Here is a 17637-nt window from a genome sequence, read left to right on the forward strand (position 1 = left end):
TAATGCAACTTTATTTAAAAATATGCAAAGAAACCAAGCTCCAGGCGAGCTGTAAATATAACACATTTCGATCACAGAATTACTGTATTGTTAATTCCCCTGAAAGAGAGCTGGGTAAATAAATATCTTAACTGAGTGGCTGAATGCGATGAGGATACATAGCATATAGAACAGTAAAAGTGCCTGTGCTGCGGGGACAATGGAAATATTATCTGCGTAATGCAAGTGGTCAGGGACGCTTCATGTAGCATTTGACTGATGTCTCAGGGTTTCATTAAATCACTTTTGGGGCTTTTCCAGATTTGATAGTGGCCGAGAGCCTTAGATATGGCAGTGCAACACCTAGTTACGAAGACAGGATGCTGAGAGAGAGAGATACATGAGAACAGGATCGGAGACTTAGTGTTATTTATTTTTGAGAAAGACCAGCTTAAAGGGGATATGATTGAGATTTTTTTAAATGATGAGAGGATTGGATACAGTCCAGTCAGGTAGATTATTTGAAATGAAGAGAGATGATAGGACTAAAGGACGTGCCGACCAAATCTTGTAGGTAGAGTTAGGTTAGATGCCGAGAAGTATTTATTTTAAGAGAATCATCCCTCTCTGTTGAGACACATGGCGAGTTCTTTAAAAGGGGACTTGACAAGTTTCTAAAAGGAGAATATTTCCAGTTTGAGTGTAAATTTCTATTTAGTTGTGAATGTGCTGAGTCACCTGGAATTTGCTGGACCGCATTAGGAAGCTGCAGATGAATATTCCAGAATGTTTCCTAAAATGGTTCCAGGATTATTTTTCCTCTCTAAGACAACATTCCTGGGGGTGGGGGGGGAAAGGGATGAGCATTGTGCAAGATACACTGTTGATTGGATGTGGTGGGCTTCATGTGACTGGTGGTCTTCTCAAATCCTGGTATTTGTATGTTTGTTTAACAGCATGACAACTTTGGTGGTGTTACTCCATTCATTCACTGCACCAGGATTCTGAAGCAAATTAATAATTAGACAAACAAAGTTCACTACTTCCTGAGCTCACCCCAAACAAGTGCTCCATTAAAGAGACAGTCTGGGCCACCTTCCAGATCACAAAATAAACACCTTTCAAAACAATAGCATATGACATTTGGACCCACATTCAGGGAAGCAGGATCGAAGCCCAGGATAGCAAGTCTATCAACCCTCTGCTCTTAACAATGACTTCAACATTAACTTCAGACCAAAACCACAGCTCCCATTTTCTCTCAGACAGCAGTTGCTGGTAATGCAAGATAGGGCCTCTGGGAAAGTAGGAGGTTGTAAAGTGGTGTTTGGGAGCTTGGGAGCCCCGATTGGCATACAACCGATGGGGTGATCTGCACCCTTGGTATCACCTGCCTTTTTCCCCAAGCCTCTCCCACCCCAATATACTGCTGGGCCAAATTCTCCACGTTACTCTCCCCCTGTGCTATTCTGCTGTAACCATTCCCACATCGACTGGGTCTTGGATCTTTTGTTTCTATAATTGTGAAGTGATGCACCTTGGTGGGAAGAATGAGCAGAAGCAATATGAATTAAATTGTACAATTTTAAAGGGGCTGCAGGAACAGAGAGACCTGGGGGTGTTTGTACACAAATCTTTGAAGGTGGCAGAACAAGTTGAGAAGGCTGTTTAAAAAAAAACATATGGGATCCTTGGCTTTATTAATAGAAGCATAGAGTACAAAAGCAAGATTATGCTAAACTTTTAGGTCACTACTGGAGTATTATATTCAATTCTGGGCAGCACACTTTAAGAAGGATATCAATGCCTTGGGGAGGGTGTAGAAGAGATTTACTGGAATGGTACCAGAGATGAGGTTATGTGAAGAGACTGGAGAAGCTGGTGTTGTTCTCCTTAGAGCAGAGAAGGTTAAGAGGAGATTCACGAGAGATGTTCAAAATCATGAATGGTTTTGATAGAAGGCAGAAGGGTCAGTAACCAGAGGATATAGTTTTAGGAGATTTGAATAAACAATTTTTTACACAGCAAGATGTTGTGATCTGTACTGCACTTCCTTAAAGGGTGGCAGATTCAACAGTAACATTCAAAAGAGAATTGGAGAAACACTTGAAGGGAAAAGACTTACAGGGCTGTGGGGAAAGTGCAGGGGAGTGGGACTAATTGGATAGCTCTATCAAAGAGCAGGCACAGGCACGATAGGCCAAGTGGCCTCCTGTATTATTCTAAAATAATTTCTCTTATTATTGCCTCTTTTTATCATACTATTGTCACTTCTGTCATTTGATCATCTCCTGTCCTCCACATCATTCTTTCTATTTCTCTCCCACTCTCTTCACCGGCTCTGTTCCCCCTTCAGCTGTGGCTCAGTGGTTGTACTCAGAAGGTTGTGGGTTCAAGTCCCACTCCATGGGCATACAACCTGGGCTGACACTGAGGGAGTGCTGCACTGTTGGAGGTGCCACCTTTTGGATGAGACATTAAACCCAAGTCCATCTTTCTGGATCATGCATGCAATATTAGCATAAGGGAAAATAACAGGACATGTATCACTAGATTTCTTGAGTAGGATGGAATTAGGCATCATTGTTTAAGTACACTGTATAGAATTTTTTTAAGACTTCACCTGTTTGGTTAGCTCTGTGTGCTGATGGAGCTTTGCAGACAATAGTTTCTTCTCTTCTTGGTGCAGGTGTTTTGTTTTGTCTTGCTCTTCAGTAAAGACATCCTTTAGTTCCTGCAGTGCAGTGCTCTTCTCAACTTCATACTCATCCTGCACAGAAAGCACCATTCAAGGAAACATACTGATTTCAAGGAACAATTGACAGGGGATGCAGGATCATTAGGAAATGCAATACCAGCATTTAAACTATATTTCCAAAACTTTAGAGGACTGGGTCCACACCATAAAGTCACCACCACGCAAACCACATCAAAGGGGTGTCACTTGCACAACTTACCCCAGTGGTTACTTGGGCAAATCCTAGTGGTATGTGAAAGATGTGAATGAAGAAAATATATGATAACCAAAGATGGTACTAAAAACATTTAAGTAGACGTTGAGATTCATAAATTTCATAGCACAGCATCATTCAGACCATCATGCATGTTCTAGCTCTTCAACTAGAACCATCTACTCTAATTCAACTGCCGTGTCATTTCCCTACATCCTTTTATATTCTTCCTTTTCAAATACTTAACCAACTCTCATTACTTCAATTGCCACTTTGGTAAAGCATTCCAAATTCTAACATCCATGAAAAACATTCTTCTAACTTTCCTCGTCATACCTCGAGTAATAATCTGAATCTATGCCTTCTTGTTACTCATCTGCCAACCAGTGGAAACAATCTTTCATTATTTATCCACTTTTCATAATTTTAAAAACATCAGACTCCCCATAACCTTCGTTGTTTCTGTTAAAAAACCTTTGAGCCTATCCTTTTGATTAGAATCTCTCCTCTTAATGTAATTTTAGTGAATCTTCACTGCTCCCTTTCCATGGGATGAACGGCCTCAAGAATAGGGTGTCCTTTTTGTGGTCTTTACCACTGGCACTGTGCTTGAAAAATTTATCTCTGCATCCTGTATCTCTCTGTTCCTCCCCTCTGTTAAAAATCTAATTTCTATCAATGGTTTCCCAAAACATACTACTTCATATTTTTCTGCATCTGCCACCCAACTGTCTACTGCAATCTCGAATTCTTTTTCAGTTTGCCATGCCTTCTAATTTGGAATCTTTAATAAACTTTGGTAACATTCTTCTTTGGGTATATATCACTTTATATAAATGAAAACAGATTAGGGGACATCACTACCTACATTTTGTCAATCAGAAAATCCTCCCGTTACCTCTACTCTTTCTGTAAAAACGAAACACCTCCCTTAACCTCTATTTAAATCACCTTTAATACCATGTTCCATAATTTTGATAACAAACTTATGCACCCCATTATCAAATACCCTACATGGGCTAGTGCCAACAAGAATCGACATGAAAGCTGCCAGGTTGTTGTAAGAATCTAACTAGTTAAGGAAAGGGCCTACAACCACTACCCAGTCTGGCTGACGCGAGATTCCAGTCTCGCACTGAATTCTCAATGTGCTCAGGACAACCAGAGATGGGCAAAAAATACGGATGCGCCACTGGCAGACACATTCAAGAAAAAAAAAAATCCATATATACTAGCGGCTGGATTTTCGGCTTTTTGCATTTCGCCCGCCTCCGAGCGCAAATCACGGCGAAATGAAAATTTTAGCGGTGGGTTAGCATAAGCGCCAGAGCGTGCAACTTTCACCAAATGAAAGTTCACAATGGGCATTAGCACCAACTCCGGCGTTCAACCACAGATTTTGTGTGCCAGAGCCAAAAGTTCCAGCCCTAAAAAAAAATCGTCTGTTCTGTGCATACGCGAATGTTTTCTCCCCCCGCGCTTCTGGTCTGCTATCCCATCACAAACGCCAGTGCAGGGCACGGCCGCATGCATGCGCAGTAAACCCAGGGCTGAATCAGTCATTTTATTATTCGATTTTGATGATGGAGGACGAGGACAAAAGGCAGCATGTGCCAGACGATTTTCACAAGAGGCTAACGAAGCTCTTGTGGGGGCATTGGAGAGGAGATGGCAGGAACTACACAGGAAGGGTGGATCTAGATGCCTGCCAGCCATTTTTAACAGAATCTGGAAGGAGATTGCTGAGGAGGTCTCTGCCTCAGACCCAGTGGCCAGAAGTGAGAAGCAGTTCTGGAAAAAGTTTAATGATCTTTGTAGGGTCGTTAGAGTACAATTTTTATTGATACACTCCTTTATTATTTAAAATTATAAATCTGACACACTATTTGTTCTCCTGCTGTTGCTGTCTCTCAGCACTCTGTGGGTTGTCTCCTAAAATGCATGACATAGGTAGGTTTAGTGTAGCACTATTTGCCATGAATGATCTTCACACATTATTAAAATTGCTTTCTGAGATCTCATAAGATGTTTCCGCACTTCGATGTCCTCCTGATGAACCACGTGCAACTTCCTAGGCCATTAAACAGAGGACTGTATTACATTCAAACAGCTATCTGTGTGTGCCGCAAGATGGATCCTCTGGTAACCATTCCCATTTTCATCTTTGCAGGCAAAGAAGTCCCATAACCACCGCGAACAGGCGGCGGTCCGCCTCAGACCTGGAGGAGTGAGTAGCAGGCCTCATCTGCATCTCAGGTCGGGCAACTGTCACTGGTGGCGCTGACTCCCGCTTGCATACGGAGTCAAAGGAGCCACATCACTCGGATCAACCCTCCATGTCAGGCCATCATTTGGAGGAGGGAGGAAGAAAGAAGAGGAAGAGGAGTTGGCAGAGCAGCTGACCACGGTGTGGCAGATGCACTCTACACCTCTTTTTCCACTGGTAAACACTTCGTTCGAGGATGATCTACCATTCTCGGGCTTTGAGATCTCTTGAGGCTCCTGGAACTAGTGCTGTGTAACAATGCAGTTCTGGGGTTGAATCCCATATGCCATCTCTCCGGAGGGCGTGTCGGCAAATGCGGAATTGGACATGGTGGGCCTGTCCAGGGAGAGCATCCAGCTCACCCGTCAGCTCCTTGATGTCCTGGGTAGGATCCCTGCGACCATCAAGAATCTCACTGTGACCATAACGGAGGTAAAGTCGCAGATTGTTGGTGCGTGTCGCGAAACCTGCGAGGCCATCACTGCCCACATGAGGCTGATGGCCTCCACCAGTCACGCTGGAGTCCCGGAGAGTGTGGCGAGCAGCCTTTCCGAGTTCCCCAGTGTGACACGCAGACACACCCCCACACCACGTGTGACTGGCGACGCCGATGAAGAGGCTTGCCAGTCAGAAGCCGGGCCTTCCACACCACGAGCTGGTCCAGTGTTTCCCCAGGAGGCGTCTCCAATGTCTCTCCCCCAACACAGCAGCGCTGACAACGTTGCTACACGCCATCATGGTGCCACTTTGGAGACGAGGAACAGGTAATGGAGGGGGGATAAGGGAGGGGAGGGGGGAAAAGACAGTGTTAAAAGACAGTGGGGCAGGGATGTTGTTTATAATGTTGTTGTTGTTTAATCACAATTTATGTTATTTTATTAAGTTTCGTTTGCAAATTATGTTAACTAAGTTATAATAGTTTATAATGTTTCATAAATTCTTTTTTTCACCATTCCTATGTAGTGTCTCGTTTGCAGAATAAGAGGAGGAATAGTCAACATGGTGGGACAGAGTTGCCAGACAACGGTTCACTCTTCAAGCAAAGCGTTCAATTTAGCTGCAGACACAAGGCTTTTGCAGCAGCAAAATTTCTACGATGCCTCCCCTGTGGATGCCTCCGCTCAACTGCGGAGGCAAAAGCAGCTGGAGGAATCGTGGCAGAGCACCCGTCGAGCACGTGATGCGTACAACGGCGGCGGCCACTCTGCCTTCTTCTCCTTCTATGAATTGGATTACTGGCCATTCCAATGTCTGCCCCCAGCCGGGAGCTAATACCCAGGAGAGGGAAGCACTGCCTCAAGTCTCTCACCCTCACTCTCCACACCTCTGTTTTCTCATCATCTCTCCGAAAGGCGCTGCACAGCGGCGAGCTTACGACTCACATTCCACCGTAGGCAATTAGGCCCATACAGTAGAGCTTGGTCTCCAGGTGTCTTAGATCCCCTTGCCATGGGCCAAGACCTCACTCTGCTAAGCCCGTGTGGTAGCTGGTGTGCAATGGCCACCCCAAGTTAAAAGAACTCACGCACATGCATCTTCCACCCTTCAAAATGAAGATTGTGACCTGGAACATCAGGACCCTCATGGACAACCCCAACAGTGACAGGCCGGAACTGCCACACTGCTATCGTTGCCCAGGAACTCAAGACGCTTCAATGTTGACATCGCCACCCTAAATGAGACCCGGCGGGTAAGGGATGGCCAGCTCAAAGAGCAAGGTGGTGGTTACTCTTTCTTCTGGAAAGGCAAATCAGAAAAAGAACGCCGCCTCCATGAAGTGGGCTTCACCATCAAGAATGAGCTGGTGGGCCATCTCAGAGTCCCCTTGCAGTAGCAGGACATTTGGAAAAGCAAAATTCGGTCAGGCAGAGTCAGCCTGGATTTATGAAGGGGAAGTCATGTTTGACAAAATTGCCGGAGTTCTTTGAGGATGAAATGAACAGGTTGGATAAAGGGGAACCAGTGGATGTGGTGTATTTGGACTTCCAGAAGACATTTGACAAGGTGCCACATAAAAGATAAAAGTTCACTGGGTCGGAGGTAATATATTAGCATGGATAGAGGATTGGCTAACTAACAGAGAACAGAGTATCGTGATAAATGGTTCATTCTCTGGTTAGCAACCAGTAACCAGTGGGGTGCCGCAGGCATCAGTGCTGGGTCCCCAACTATTTACAATCTATATTAATGACTTGTAAGAAGGGACTGAGTGTAACATAGCCAAGTTTGCAGACGATACAAAGATGGGAGGAAAAGCAATGTGTGAGGACACAAAAAATCTGCAAAAGGACATGGACAGGCAAAGTGACTGGGCAAAAATTTGGCAGATGGAGTATAGGTCCCATGTTTCCACCCTCTGGAAAAATGCCGCATCTCCATAAGGTGCGCCGACTTTCTGGAAAAAAAAGAGCGTTGAAAACTTACCTTGTGATTCTCTGATCTCCTCAGGATGTCTTCGTGCTCGACGTTGCGCAGCACAAAGGGTCGGGGGCGGAGCCAGGTCCTGAAAACAGTGCCGGGATCTCTGCACATGCGCGCACACTCTAGCGCGCATGTGCAGTAGCTCCAGGCCCCCGAGGCTGCGTGGGAGGGGCCCGACCCTGGCCGAATGGGCTCACCGGGCGAAGATCGGGACTCGGGCCTCCATCCCGTTCAGCCTTCCCCACCCCCCTCTCCCTTCCCCCCCCCCCTCTTCGCTCCCTCTTCTTCTCCACCCCCCCCCCCCCCCACCTCACCTCCCTCCCAATCGTTGGTCCGAAGTGTCGTCAGTGGCCCGACCCGGCCCGTACAGCCTCTCCCCCCTCCTCTCTTCCCCCACCACACCTCTCTTCCCCCACCACACCTCTCTTCCCCCACCACACCCCCACCACCTCTCTTCCCCCACCACACCCCCTTCCCCCACTCTTCCCCCACCACCTCTCTTCCCCCACCACCTCTCTTCCCCCACCACCTCTCTTCCCCCACCACCTCTCTTCCCCCACCACCTCTCTTCCCCCACCACCTCTCTTCCCCCACCACCTCTCTTCCCCCACCACCTCTCTTCCCCCACCACCTCTCTTCCCCCACCACCTCTCTTCCCCCACCACCTCTCTTCCCCCACCACCTCTCTTCCCCCACCACCTCTCTTCCCCCACCACCTCTCTTCCCCCACCACCTCTCTTCCCCCACCACCTCTCTTCCCCCACCACCTCTCTTCCCCCACCACCTCTCTTCCCCCACCACCTCTCTTCCCCCACCACCTCTCTTCCCCCACCACCTCTCTTCCCCCAACCTCTCTTCCCCCACCACACCCCCCCCACCTCTCTTCCCCCACCACACCCCCCCCCACCTCTCTTCCCCCACCACACACCCCCCCACCCCTCCCTCCTCTTCCCTCCCCTCTCTTCCCCCCCCCACCCTCTCCCACCTCTCCACCGCACCCCCCCCCCCCTCCCCTCTCTCCCTCCTCCCTCCCCTCGCTGTCAGAAACACAGACACTGACAGATAGAAAGAAAGAGAGACACTGGGAGGGGGGCCCCCGTCCCAGCACGCTGTTGGAGGGCTCCCGGTGCTGCAGTAGGCGAGTAGAAATTATTTATTTATTGATTGATTTTTTTAAAAAAATTGATTGATTGATTTATTGGTTGATTTATTGATTTATTTATCATTTATTATTGATGATGGCTCTTTATTTGTAAAAGTGACGTGTTTAATGTTTGTAAACTCCACTCCCCCCCTCATCTCTCGTTCCCTATGCCTGATTTATAAGTGTAGGCAAGGTTTTTCTGAGCGTACAAAAATCAAAATTCTAAGTTAGTTTGGAATAAGTTTTCGCTGGCTAAACTTGCAAAACAGGCGTAATTTTGAAAAAAAAATCTGTTCTAAAATGAAACTATTCTAACTGACTAGAACTGGAGCAAACTAAATGCCGAGAATTGCAATTTCTAAGATGCTCCATTCTAAACTAGGCCGAAGCTTGAGCCCATATTGTTGAAAAGTGTGAGGTAATGCACTTTGGCAGAAAAAAAATCAAAGAGCAAGTTATTATTTAAATGGAGAAAGATTGCAAAGTGCCGCAGTACAGCGGGACCTGGGGGTATTTATGCATGAAACACAACAGGATAGTATGCAGGTATTGGTGAGGCCACATCTGGAATACTGCGTGCAGTTTTGGTTTCCATATTTACGAAAGGATATACTTGATTTGGAGGCAGTTCAGAGAAGGTTCACCAGGTTGATTCCGGTAATGAGGGGGTTGACTTATGAGGAAAGGTTGAGTAGGTTGGGTCTCTACTCATTGGAATTCAGAAGAATGAGAGGTGGTCTTATCGAAATGTATAAGATTGGGAGGGGGCTTGGCAAGGCGGATGCAGAGAGGATGTTTCCACTGATGGGGAAGACTAGAACTAGAGGGCATGATCTTAGAATAAGGGGCTGCCCATTTAAAACAGAGATGAGGAGAAATTTCTTCTCAGAGGGTTGTAAATCTGTGGAATTCGCTGCCTCAGAGAACTGTGGAAGCTGGGACATTGTCTATTTCTGTCTTAAATTTATTCAATTTCTTGAGCGACAAGGGGATAAGGGGTTATGGGGAGCGGGCGGGAAGTGGGGCTGAGTCCATGATCAGATTAACCATGCTCTTATTGAATGGCGGAGCAGGCTTGAGGGGCCGTATGGCCTACTCCTGTTCCTATTTCTTATGTTCTTATGAGCAAACATCTCGTGACTCTTCGGCCCTCTCTAGCCCAAAACCATTGCGCTATGGTCATCAGCGCGTACGCCCCAACACTGGACGCTGCAGATGAGACCAAAGAGGAATTCGACTACAGCCTCGAACAATCCCTGTCCCAAGTCCTAACGGACGACCAGCTGATCCTTCTTGGCGATTATAACTCCAGAGTAGGAAAGGACACAGGCCTCTGGGGAGGTGTGATCAGCAGAGAGAGGGTAGGGAAAACCAACTCCAATACCACCCTGCTCCTGACGAAATGCCTTGAACATGGCTATGTCATTACCAACACCATGTTCCGTCAGACAGACAAGTACAAGGCATCATGGCAGCACCTTCGCTCCAATTACTCGACTACGGCATCATTCGAGCGCAAGGACGTGCGCATCACCCGCGCCATGACCGGAGGCGACAACTGCTGGATGGACCACCGTCTAATCCGCTCCGTCATTATCAATGTAGCCCCAAAACAGAGACGGCAACAGAAATAATACCGCAGGAAAATCAACTCAGATGCATTCAAAGACCCTGTTCAGAAAGCTCTATTCAATCAGCACCTCACTGCCAACCTCGATAACCCAGAGACGCAGAGTGCCCACAGCGCCTGGTCTTCCCCTCAAGGCCTCCATAATCAGCACCTCCGAAGAGACGCTCGGTCACTCGACCAGGAAACACCAAGACTGGTTTGACGAGAATAACCAGGAGACCCAAGAGCTAATTAGCCCCAACCACAAGGCATTTCTGAACTTAAAATAGCAACCCAACAAGTGAGCAAGAAAGCAGCTCTACAGACGGCTGAAGACCGAGGTCCAACAAAAAACCCGCGACCTAAAAAACAGATGGTAGGTGGAGAAAGCACAGGAGATCCAGCAGTTAGCCGACAACCAAGACGTGCGTGGATTCTTCAGCGCAGTCAAGACCACTTACAGCCCAAGCACCCAAGGCCCTACCCCACTGCTGGCCAAGAACAGTGAGATATTCATCACGGACAGAGAGGCAGTCAGTGCCCGTTGGAAGGAGCATTTCGAAGATCTTCTTAACCGAGACTATGTCTTCAATGCGAGTGTCATTGACGCCATCCCGCAGCAAGCTACCCACCACCATCTCAGCACAACCCCAGTCCAGCTTGAGGTAAAAAAGGCCATCCATCAGCTGATGAACAAGGCAACAGGAGCAGATGGAATTCCCGCCGAAGCACTAAAGCATGACGGAGAAGCACTATTGGCATAAATACATGACCTCATTTTACTTAGCTGGAAGGAGGAGAGCATGCCAGGAGATCTCGCTGTATTCGTGACTATCTTCAAAAAAGGGGACAAGTCCGGCTGCGAAAACTACAGAGGAATCTCCCTGCTGTCGGCCACAGGGAAAGTTACCGCAACAATCCTCCTCAATCGTCTTCTCCCGGTGGCTGAGGAGCTCCTCCTGGAGTCACAGTGCAGATTCCGTCCACTAAGGGGTACAATGGGCATGATCTTCACTGCGCGACAACTACAAGAGAAATGCAGGGAACAGCACCAACACTTGTACATGGCCTTCTTTGACCTCATACAGGCCTGTGACACTGAATCGTGAGGGATTATGGAGTGTCCTCTGTTTTGGTTGCCCACTAAAATTTGTCACCATCCTCCGTCTGCTCCACAATGACATGCAAGTCGTGATCCTGACCAATGGATCCGCCATAGATCCAATCCACATCCAGACCGGGGTCAAGCAAAGCTGCGTCATCGCACCAACGCTCTTTTCGATCTTCCTTGATGCAATGCTACATCTCACCCTTAGCAAACTCCCCGCTGGAGTGGAGCTAAGTTATAGAACAGATAGGAATCTGTTAAAACCTCTGCCGCCTCCAGGCCAGATCCAAGGTCATTGCATCCTCAGTCACTGAACTATAGTACACAGACGATGCTCGTATCTGTGCACACTCGAAGGCCGAACTCCAAGCCATCGTCAATACCTTCACCGAGGCGTACGAGAGCATAGGCCTTATGCTAAACAGTCGTAAGACAAAGGTCCTCTACCAACCTGACCCCGCCACACAGCAAGTAACCCCGATCATCAAAATCCACGACAAAGCCTTGGACAACATGGACCATTTTCCATATCATGGGAGCCTACTGTCACAGCAAGAGCAGACGTCAACAACGAGGTCCAACACCCCCTTCGGACACCTGAGGAAAAGAGTTTTTGAAGACCAGGACCGCAAATCTGGCACCAAGCTTATGGTCTACAGGACAGTACTGATACCCGCCCTCCTATATGGCTCAGAGACATGGACTACATACAGCAGACACCTCAAAACGTTGGAGAAGTGCCACCAGCTCTGCCTCTGCAAGATCCTGCAAATCCATTGGCAGGATAGACGCACCATCAGTGTTCTCACTCAGGCCAACAACCCCAGCAGCGAAGTATTGACCACGCTTGATCAGCTCCGTTGGGCAGGCCACATACTCGACATGAGACTCCCAAAGCGCTCTAAATTGAGCTTCGACATGGCAAGTGAGCTCCAGATGGGCAGAGGAAACGCTTCAAGGACAGCCTCAAAACCTCCTTGATAAAGTGCAACATCCCCACCGCCTCCTGGGAATCCCTGGCCCACAACTACCCAAAGTGGAGGAAGAGCACCCAGGAGAGCGATGAGCACCTCGAGTCCCATCGCTGAGAACAAGCAGAAAACAAGCATAGGCAATGGAAGGAGCGTGTGTCAACCCAGGCTCCCCGCCCACCCTTTCCTTCAACCACTGTCTGCCCACCTGTGACAGAGACTAGGTCCCGCATTGGACTCCTCAGTCACCTGAGAACTCACTTAGAGTGGAAGCAAGTCATCCTCAACTCCGAGGGACTGCCTATGATGATGATGGTGGTGGTGGCATGGGTTCCTTGCCAGGCTCCTCTTTCTCACCTTTCTCCTCCCCCTCCCCTGAGGTGGATATGCAATCCCCATTGGCAAATCTTGTCCCTTCAGGATGGCCAAGTTGTGTAGCATGCAGCACACCACAATGAACTCAAGAGACCTGCTGAGAGGAGTGTTCCAAGCAGCCTCCAGAGTGGTCTAGGCATTGGAAGCACTGCCTGAGCACTCCAATTGTCTGTTCGATGATGTTGCGAGCGACTGCCTGGCTCTCATTATAGCGATGCTCGGCTTCTGTCTGAGGGGGGTGGGGGCATGAGTCAGATGGCGAGGCCATAACCTTTGTCCCCCAGCATCCAGCTCTGGCCTTGTGGTTGAAGCTGGAACAGGCCTGAGACAGTGATCTCAAGCAAGATGAAAGCATCATGGATGCTCCCTTGTTATTGGGCATTGACTGCCATGATGCGCTTAGTATGGTCGCAGACGATCTGTAAGTTCGTGGAGTGGAATCCCTTTTGGTTTCGGTAAACCTCTGGATTCTGTAAAGGTGCTTGCAGGGCAATGTACATGCAGTCAAGGGCACCCTGAACCTTGGGGAAGCCAGCAAATCGTCCAAAACCTACAGCCCTCTCATTTTAGGCCTCCTTGGTCATTCGAAAGTTTATGAAGTCCATCCTGCATGCATACATAGTAGTAGTCACCTGGCGAATGCAGCAATGTGTAGCGTGCTGCGAGATGGAGCATATGTCACCCACTGATGCCTGAAAGGAGCCGGAGGCATAGAAGGCAAGTGCCGCAGTCACCTTCACCTCGATGGGTGCCGGTGCCGCTGGTTGGCTGTAGGTCTGCCTGTACAAGCTGTAATTTCTCTTGTCAGCACTTCTTTTCGGAAGCGCAGCCTTCTAATTCACTGTGCCTCAAGAGAGCTTAGGTAAGTGCGATGTTCCTGTAACGTCATTGGGGGCAAGGCCTCCTCCCCATATATCTGCAACCTCTTCAATTACGTTCAAAATGATCAATAAGCCTTCTTGCAGCTCGACGCAGTATAAATATAGCAGCCAGGAATAATGGCTGACATAGTATGGCCCCCATCTTTTAAAATATCCTGAAATGTCCTTTAAAACAAACTATAAACTCACATAAACGTCACAATGAAAAGTGTGCAGTAACACAGCGTCGTTCTTCCAATGCTTTTAATCACTCAGAACTCCGACTTTCACCTCCGTTTCCAAGATGGCGCCGTTAGCGACTGGTTATGCTGGTGGGTTCCCAGGCGGACGCTAAATCGGGGCGATATGGCCAAAAGTTCTAGGGCAGTGATGCACGACGATTTGTGTCGTCCAAATGGTGAAAACAGTTTTAGCAGCTTCACTAAATCATTGCCAAAAGTTCCGCACGGGAGCAAAATCTTGTGCGCCTCGCTCCGCTCCAAAAAAAAATTATTTTTGCGCCCCGGCCAGGCGCTCAACGGGATGCAAATATGCTGAAAATCCAGCCCAATAACTAGATTATTAATCATATTTATGCTAACTTTGGTAATTCATTTCCAACTGGGGTAAATAATACCGTTACATTTTCATCGCCTTGCAGAAGCTGAAACAGTTGCTAGTCATATATAATCAAGTTACAAAACTCGGCAGAAAGGTGCCCATTGCTATCCTATGGACTTGCACTTGCTACAAAGGTGCATTCTCAATTATAGGTTACATATTCTGGAAAAAAACATAATTACTCAACACAAAAACAGTCCAATCTGAAAATGTTGCTTTTTCCCCCCCCACAATCGCTTCCTTTATCACAATGCCCCCATTGCCCAATTACCTTGAGCTGTTTAATTTGCTGAGCAAGCAAGCACTCAGACTGGCTCTTGAGAAGCTCAAACTCCTCCTGGAACTGTTGTAGTTGCTGTGATTTCTCCATTTCAAAGTGGGACAGCAGCTTCTGTCGCACTATTTCAATTTCTGACTTGGCTGTGTGAACCTAGCAGTCAAAAGTAGCAGATATGAGCATGCAAAGTTGCTGAACTGAAAAGGCAGTAAAGCTAAATCTCAGAACCATAATATATTGCAGACTATGACAGAATACTACACAAGATCGTCCAGAGAGATCATATACGGCTCGTCGGCTTTGGGGATTTTTAGCTATTTAAATTATAAGGAATTTGGGGCCATTTATATTAAGATATTGCTATTAAGTTAAAGTCAGCTCAATAGCATACAGCTTTTGGGAGTGCTAATTAGAATTCAGCAGATAAAGAATTAGACCCAGCCAAAACATTTATTCAGGATGGTATTTCTCATGTACCACATCAGTTTGAGACGATGACATTAACAAAGCCTGGAGGGGAATTTGCGTATAATATATCTTTTTTTAATTCAGTCACAGAATGTGGGCATCGTTGACAAGGCCATCATTTATTGCCCAGCAATAACTGTTCTCGAGAAGGTGGTGGTGCGCCGCCTTCTTGAATCGCTGCAGTCAGTGTAGTGAAAGTACTCCCATTAGTGCTGTTAGGGAGGAAGTTCCAGGATTTTCACCCAGCAAGGATGAAGGAACGATGATATAGTTCTAAGTCAGCATGATGTACAACTTGGAGGGGAACTTGCAGGTGGTGGTGCTCCCATGCGTTTGCTGCTCTTGTCTTTCTAGGTGGTAGAAGTTGTGAATTGGGAGGTGCTATCGAAGAAGCCATGGCAAGTTGCTACACTGATGCTGGAGGCAAGGGAGTGAGTGTTTAAGATGGTGGATGAGGTGCCAATCAAGCAAACTGCTTTCTCCAGGATGGTGTCAAGCTTGTTGGAGCTGCACGCATCCAGACAAGTGGCGAGTATGTCAACACACTCCTGACTTATGCCTTATAGGTGATGGAAAGGCTTTGCGAAGGCAGGTGGTGAGTCACTCACAGCAGAATAGGCACAGTTATATGGCTGGTCTAGTTAAGTTTCCGGTCAATGGTGACTCTCAGGATGTTGATGGTGGGGTATTTGATGATGGTAATGCCATTGAATGTCATGGGGAGGTGGTTAGACTCTCTCTTGTTGGAGATAGTCATTGCCTGGCACTTGAAATGCAAATGTTACTTGGCACTTTTCAGCCCAAGCCTGGATAATGTCTAAGTCTTGCAGCATGCAGGCACAGACTGCTTTATTATCTGAGGAATTGCGAATGGAACTGAACACTGTGCAATCTTCCTACCAAGATATTGGTTCAGAAAGGAGTCCTGTACACATTGTAGGAACTCCAATCCCTTATGCCCATTATCTACCTCTTCTGTCCAATTAATATCAGGGTAGTTGAAATCCCCCGTGATTATTATTTACTAATTTGCCTAATTTGTCTACATATTTCTTCCTCCACCTCCCTTCCACTATTAGGTGGTCTGCAGACTACACCTATTAGTGTGATTGATCCTTTATTTTCTTTTATCTCGATCCATATGGATTCTATTTTTGTCTTGCTTATAGTTGCATCGTGTTTTTCTCCTGCCATAATGTTATACCTTTCACCCCTATATCTTTTCTAAATATGTTACACCTTGCAATATTTAATTCCCAGTCCTGATTTTTGTTTACCATGTCTCAGTAATCCATACTATGTCTGGTTCCTCGGAATGCATGATTGCCTCCAGCTCCCCTATTTTATTACAGACACTGTGTACATTGCTATACTGACAGTTTAACTCATTTAATAGGATTTTCTCTCACTTTATGTTTAACCATCTTTTTAGACTCCTGTTCTATTACTCTATTTATTCTCTTGCCATCAATGCCCTCCCTTACTTTATTCTTTCCTATGCACTATTTTCCGGTTTTGTTTATATTTAGGCTGGTTACGTTTCTTGTAGATCCCTCTCCCCTTCTTACTTGTTTAAAGCCATTGCCACCTCCCTATTTTTAAGATACTTTTCCTACACGAGCTAAGACGACACACAATTGTCGGTCAAGATCTGGCAAGAAAAAGAACCAGAGCAAAAGCTCTCTCCCCAAGTGAAATGGCAACTAGATTCAGGAATAATGCTAGTCAGAAAACTTTATTTAGCTCATTAATAGGGATAGTATGGCACATTATTTTCCATATTATGACAAACATTAAAAGTTAAAATTTACTGTAAATCAATACTACATCCACATATGTGAAATGCATAATCTTGTTGACTTGTAATTGGCTTTATCTCATTTGAGTTTGCCTTTCAGTAGATATGAGAAATGCACACAAGGGCACGTGCACGTTTGCAGTATCCAGTTCATCATAGAATTATAGGCTATCCTAGAATGGTTACAGCACAGGAGGCCATTCGGCCTGTCGATCCTGTGTCATCTCTCTGCAAGAGCACTTCAGCTAGTCCTACACCCACGCCCTTTCACTTTAGCCCTGTATTTCTTTTTCCTTCAGGTACTTACCCAATTCCCTTTTAAAAGCCACAATGGAGTCTGCCTCCACCACCCTTTCAGGTAGTGAATTCCAAATCCTAACCACTCGCTGCATAAATGTGTTTTTCCTCGTATCTCCTTTGGTTCTTTTACCAATCACCTTAAATCTGTGTCCTCTGGTTCTCCAGTCTATCCGCGTAACTGCAGTCCCTCATCCCTGGAACCATTCTTATAAATCTTTTCTGCTCTGAGGTCTTCACATCCTTCCTCAAGTGCAGTGCCCAGAATTGTCCAGTTAAAGCTAAAACATTGGTTTATAAAGGTTCATCACAACTTCCTTGCTTTTGTACTCTATGCCTCTATTTATGAAGTCCAGGATCAGGGATCAGTGCTGGGACCCCAACTATTTACAATCTATATTGACGACTTGGAAGAAGGGACTGAGTGTAATGTAGCCAAGTTTGCTGACGATACAAAGATGGGAGGAAAAGCAATGTGTGAGGAGGACACAA

At 46.6% G+C, this 17637-nt stretch overlaps 1 protein-coding gene across 3 annotated transcripts in view; it reads right to left on the minus strand.

Moving 5' to 3' along the window:
* The window catches only part of pcnt (pericentrin), a 308639-nt gene that overhangs the window by 159616 nt on the left and 131386 nt on the right, over positions 1 to 17637 (minus strand). For all 3 annotated transcript variants that reach the window (XM_070876280.1, XM_070876279.1, XM_070876278.1), the window contains exons 17-18: positions 14577 to 14735; positions 2603 to 2749 (exon numbers count right to left, since the gene is read on the minus strand). In XM_070876280.1, coding sequence (XP_070732381.1) covers positions 2603 to 2749; positions 14577 to 14735 — 306 coding nt within the window. The remainder of the gene's footprint in view (positions 1 to 2602; positions 2750 to 14576; positions 14736 to 17637) is intronic.

Source organism: Pristiophorus japonicus, chromosome 3 (genome assembly GCF_044704955.1).
Source record: "Pristiophorus japonicus isolate sPriJap1 chromosome 3, sPriJap1.hap1, whole genome shotgun sequence".
In the NCBI taxonomy this organism is placed as follows: domain Eukaryota; kingdom Metazoa; phylum Chordata; class Chondrichthyes; family Pristiophoridae; genus Pristiophorus; species Pristiophorus japonicus.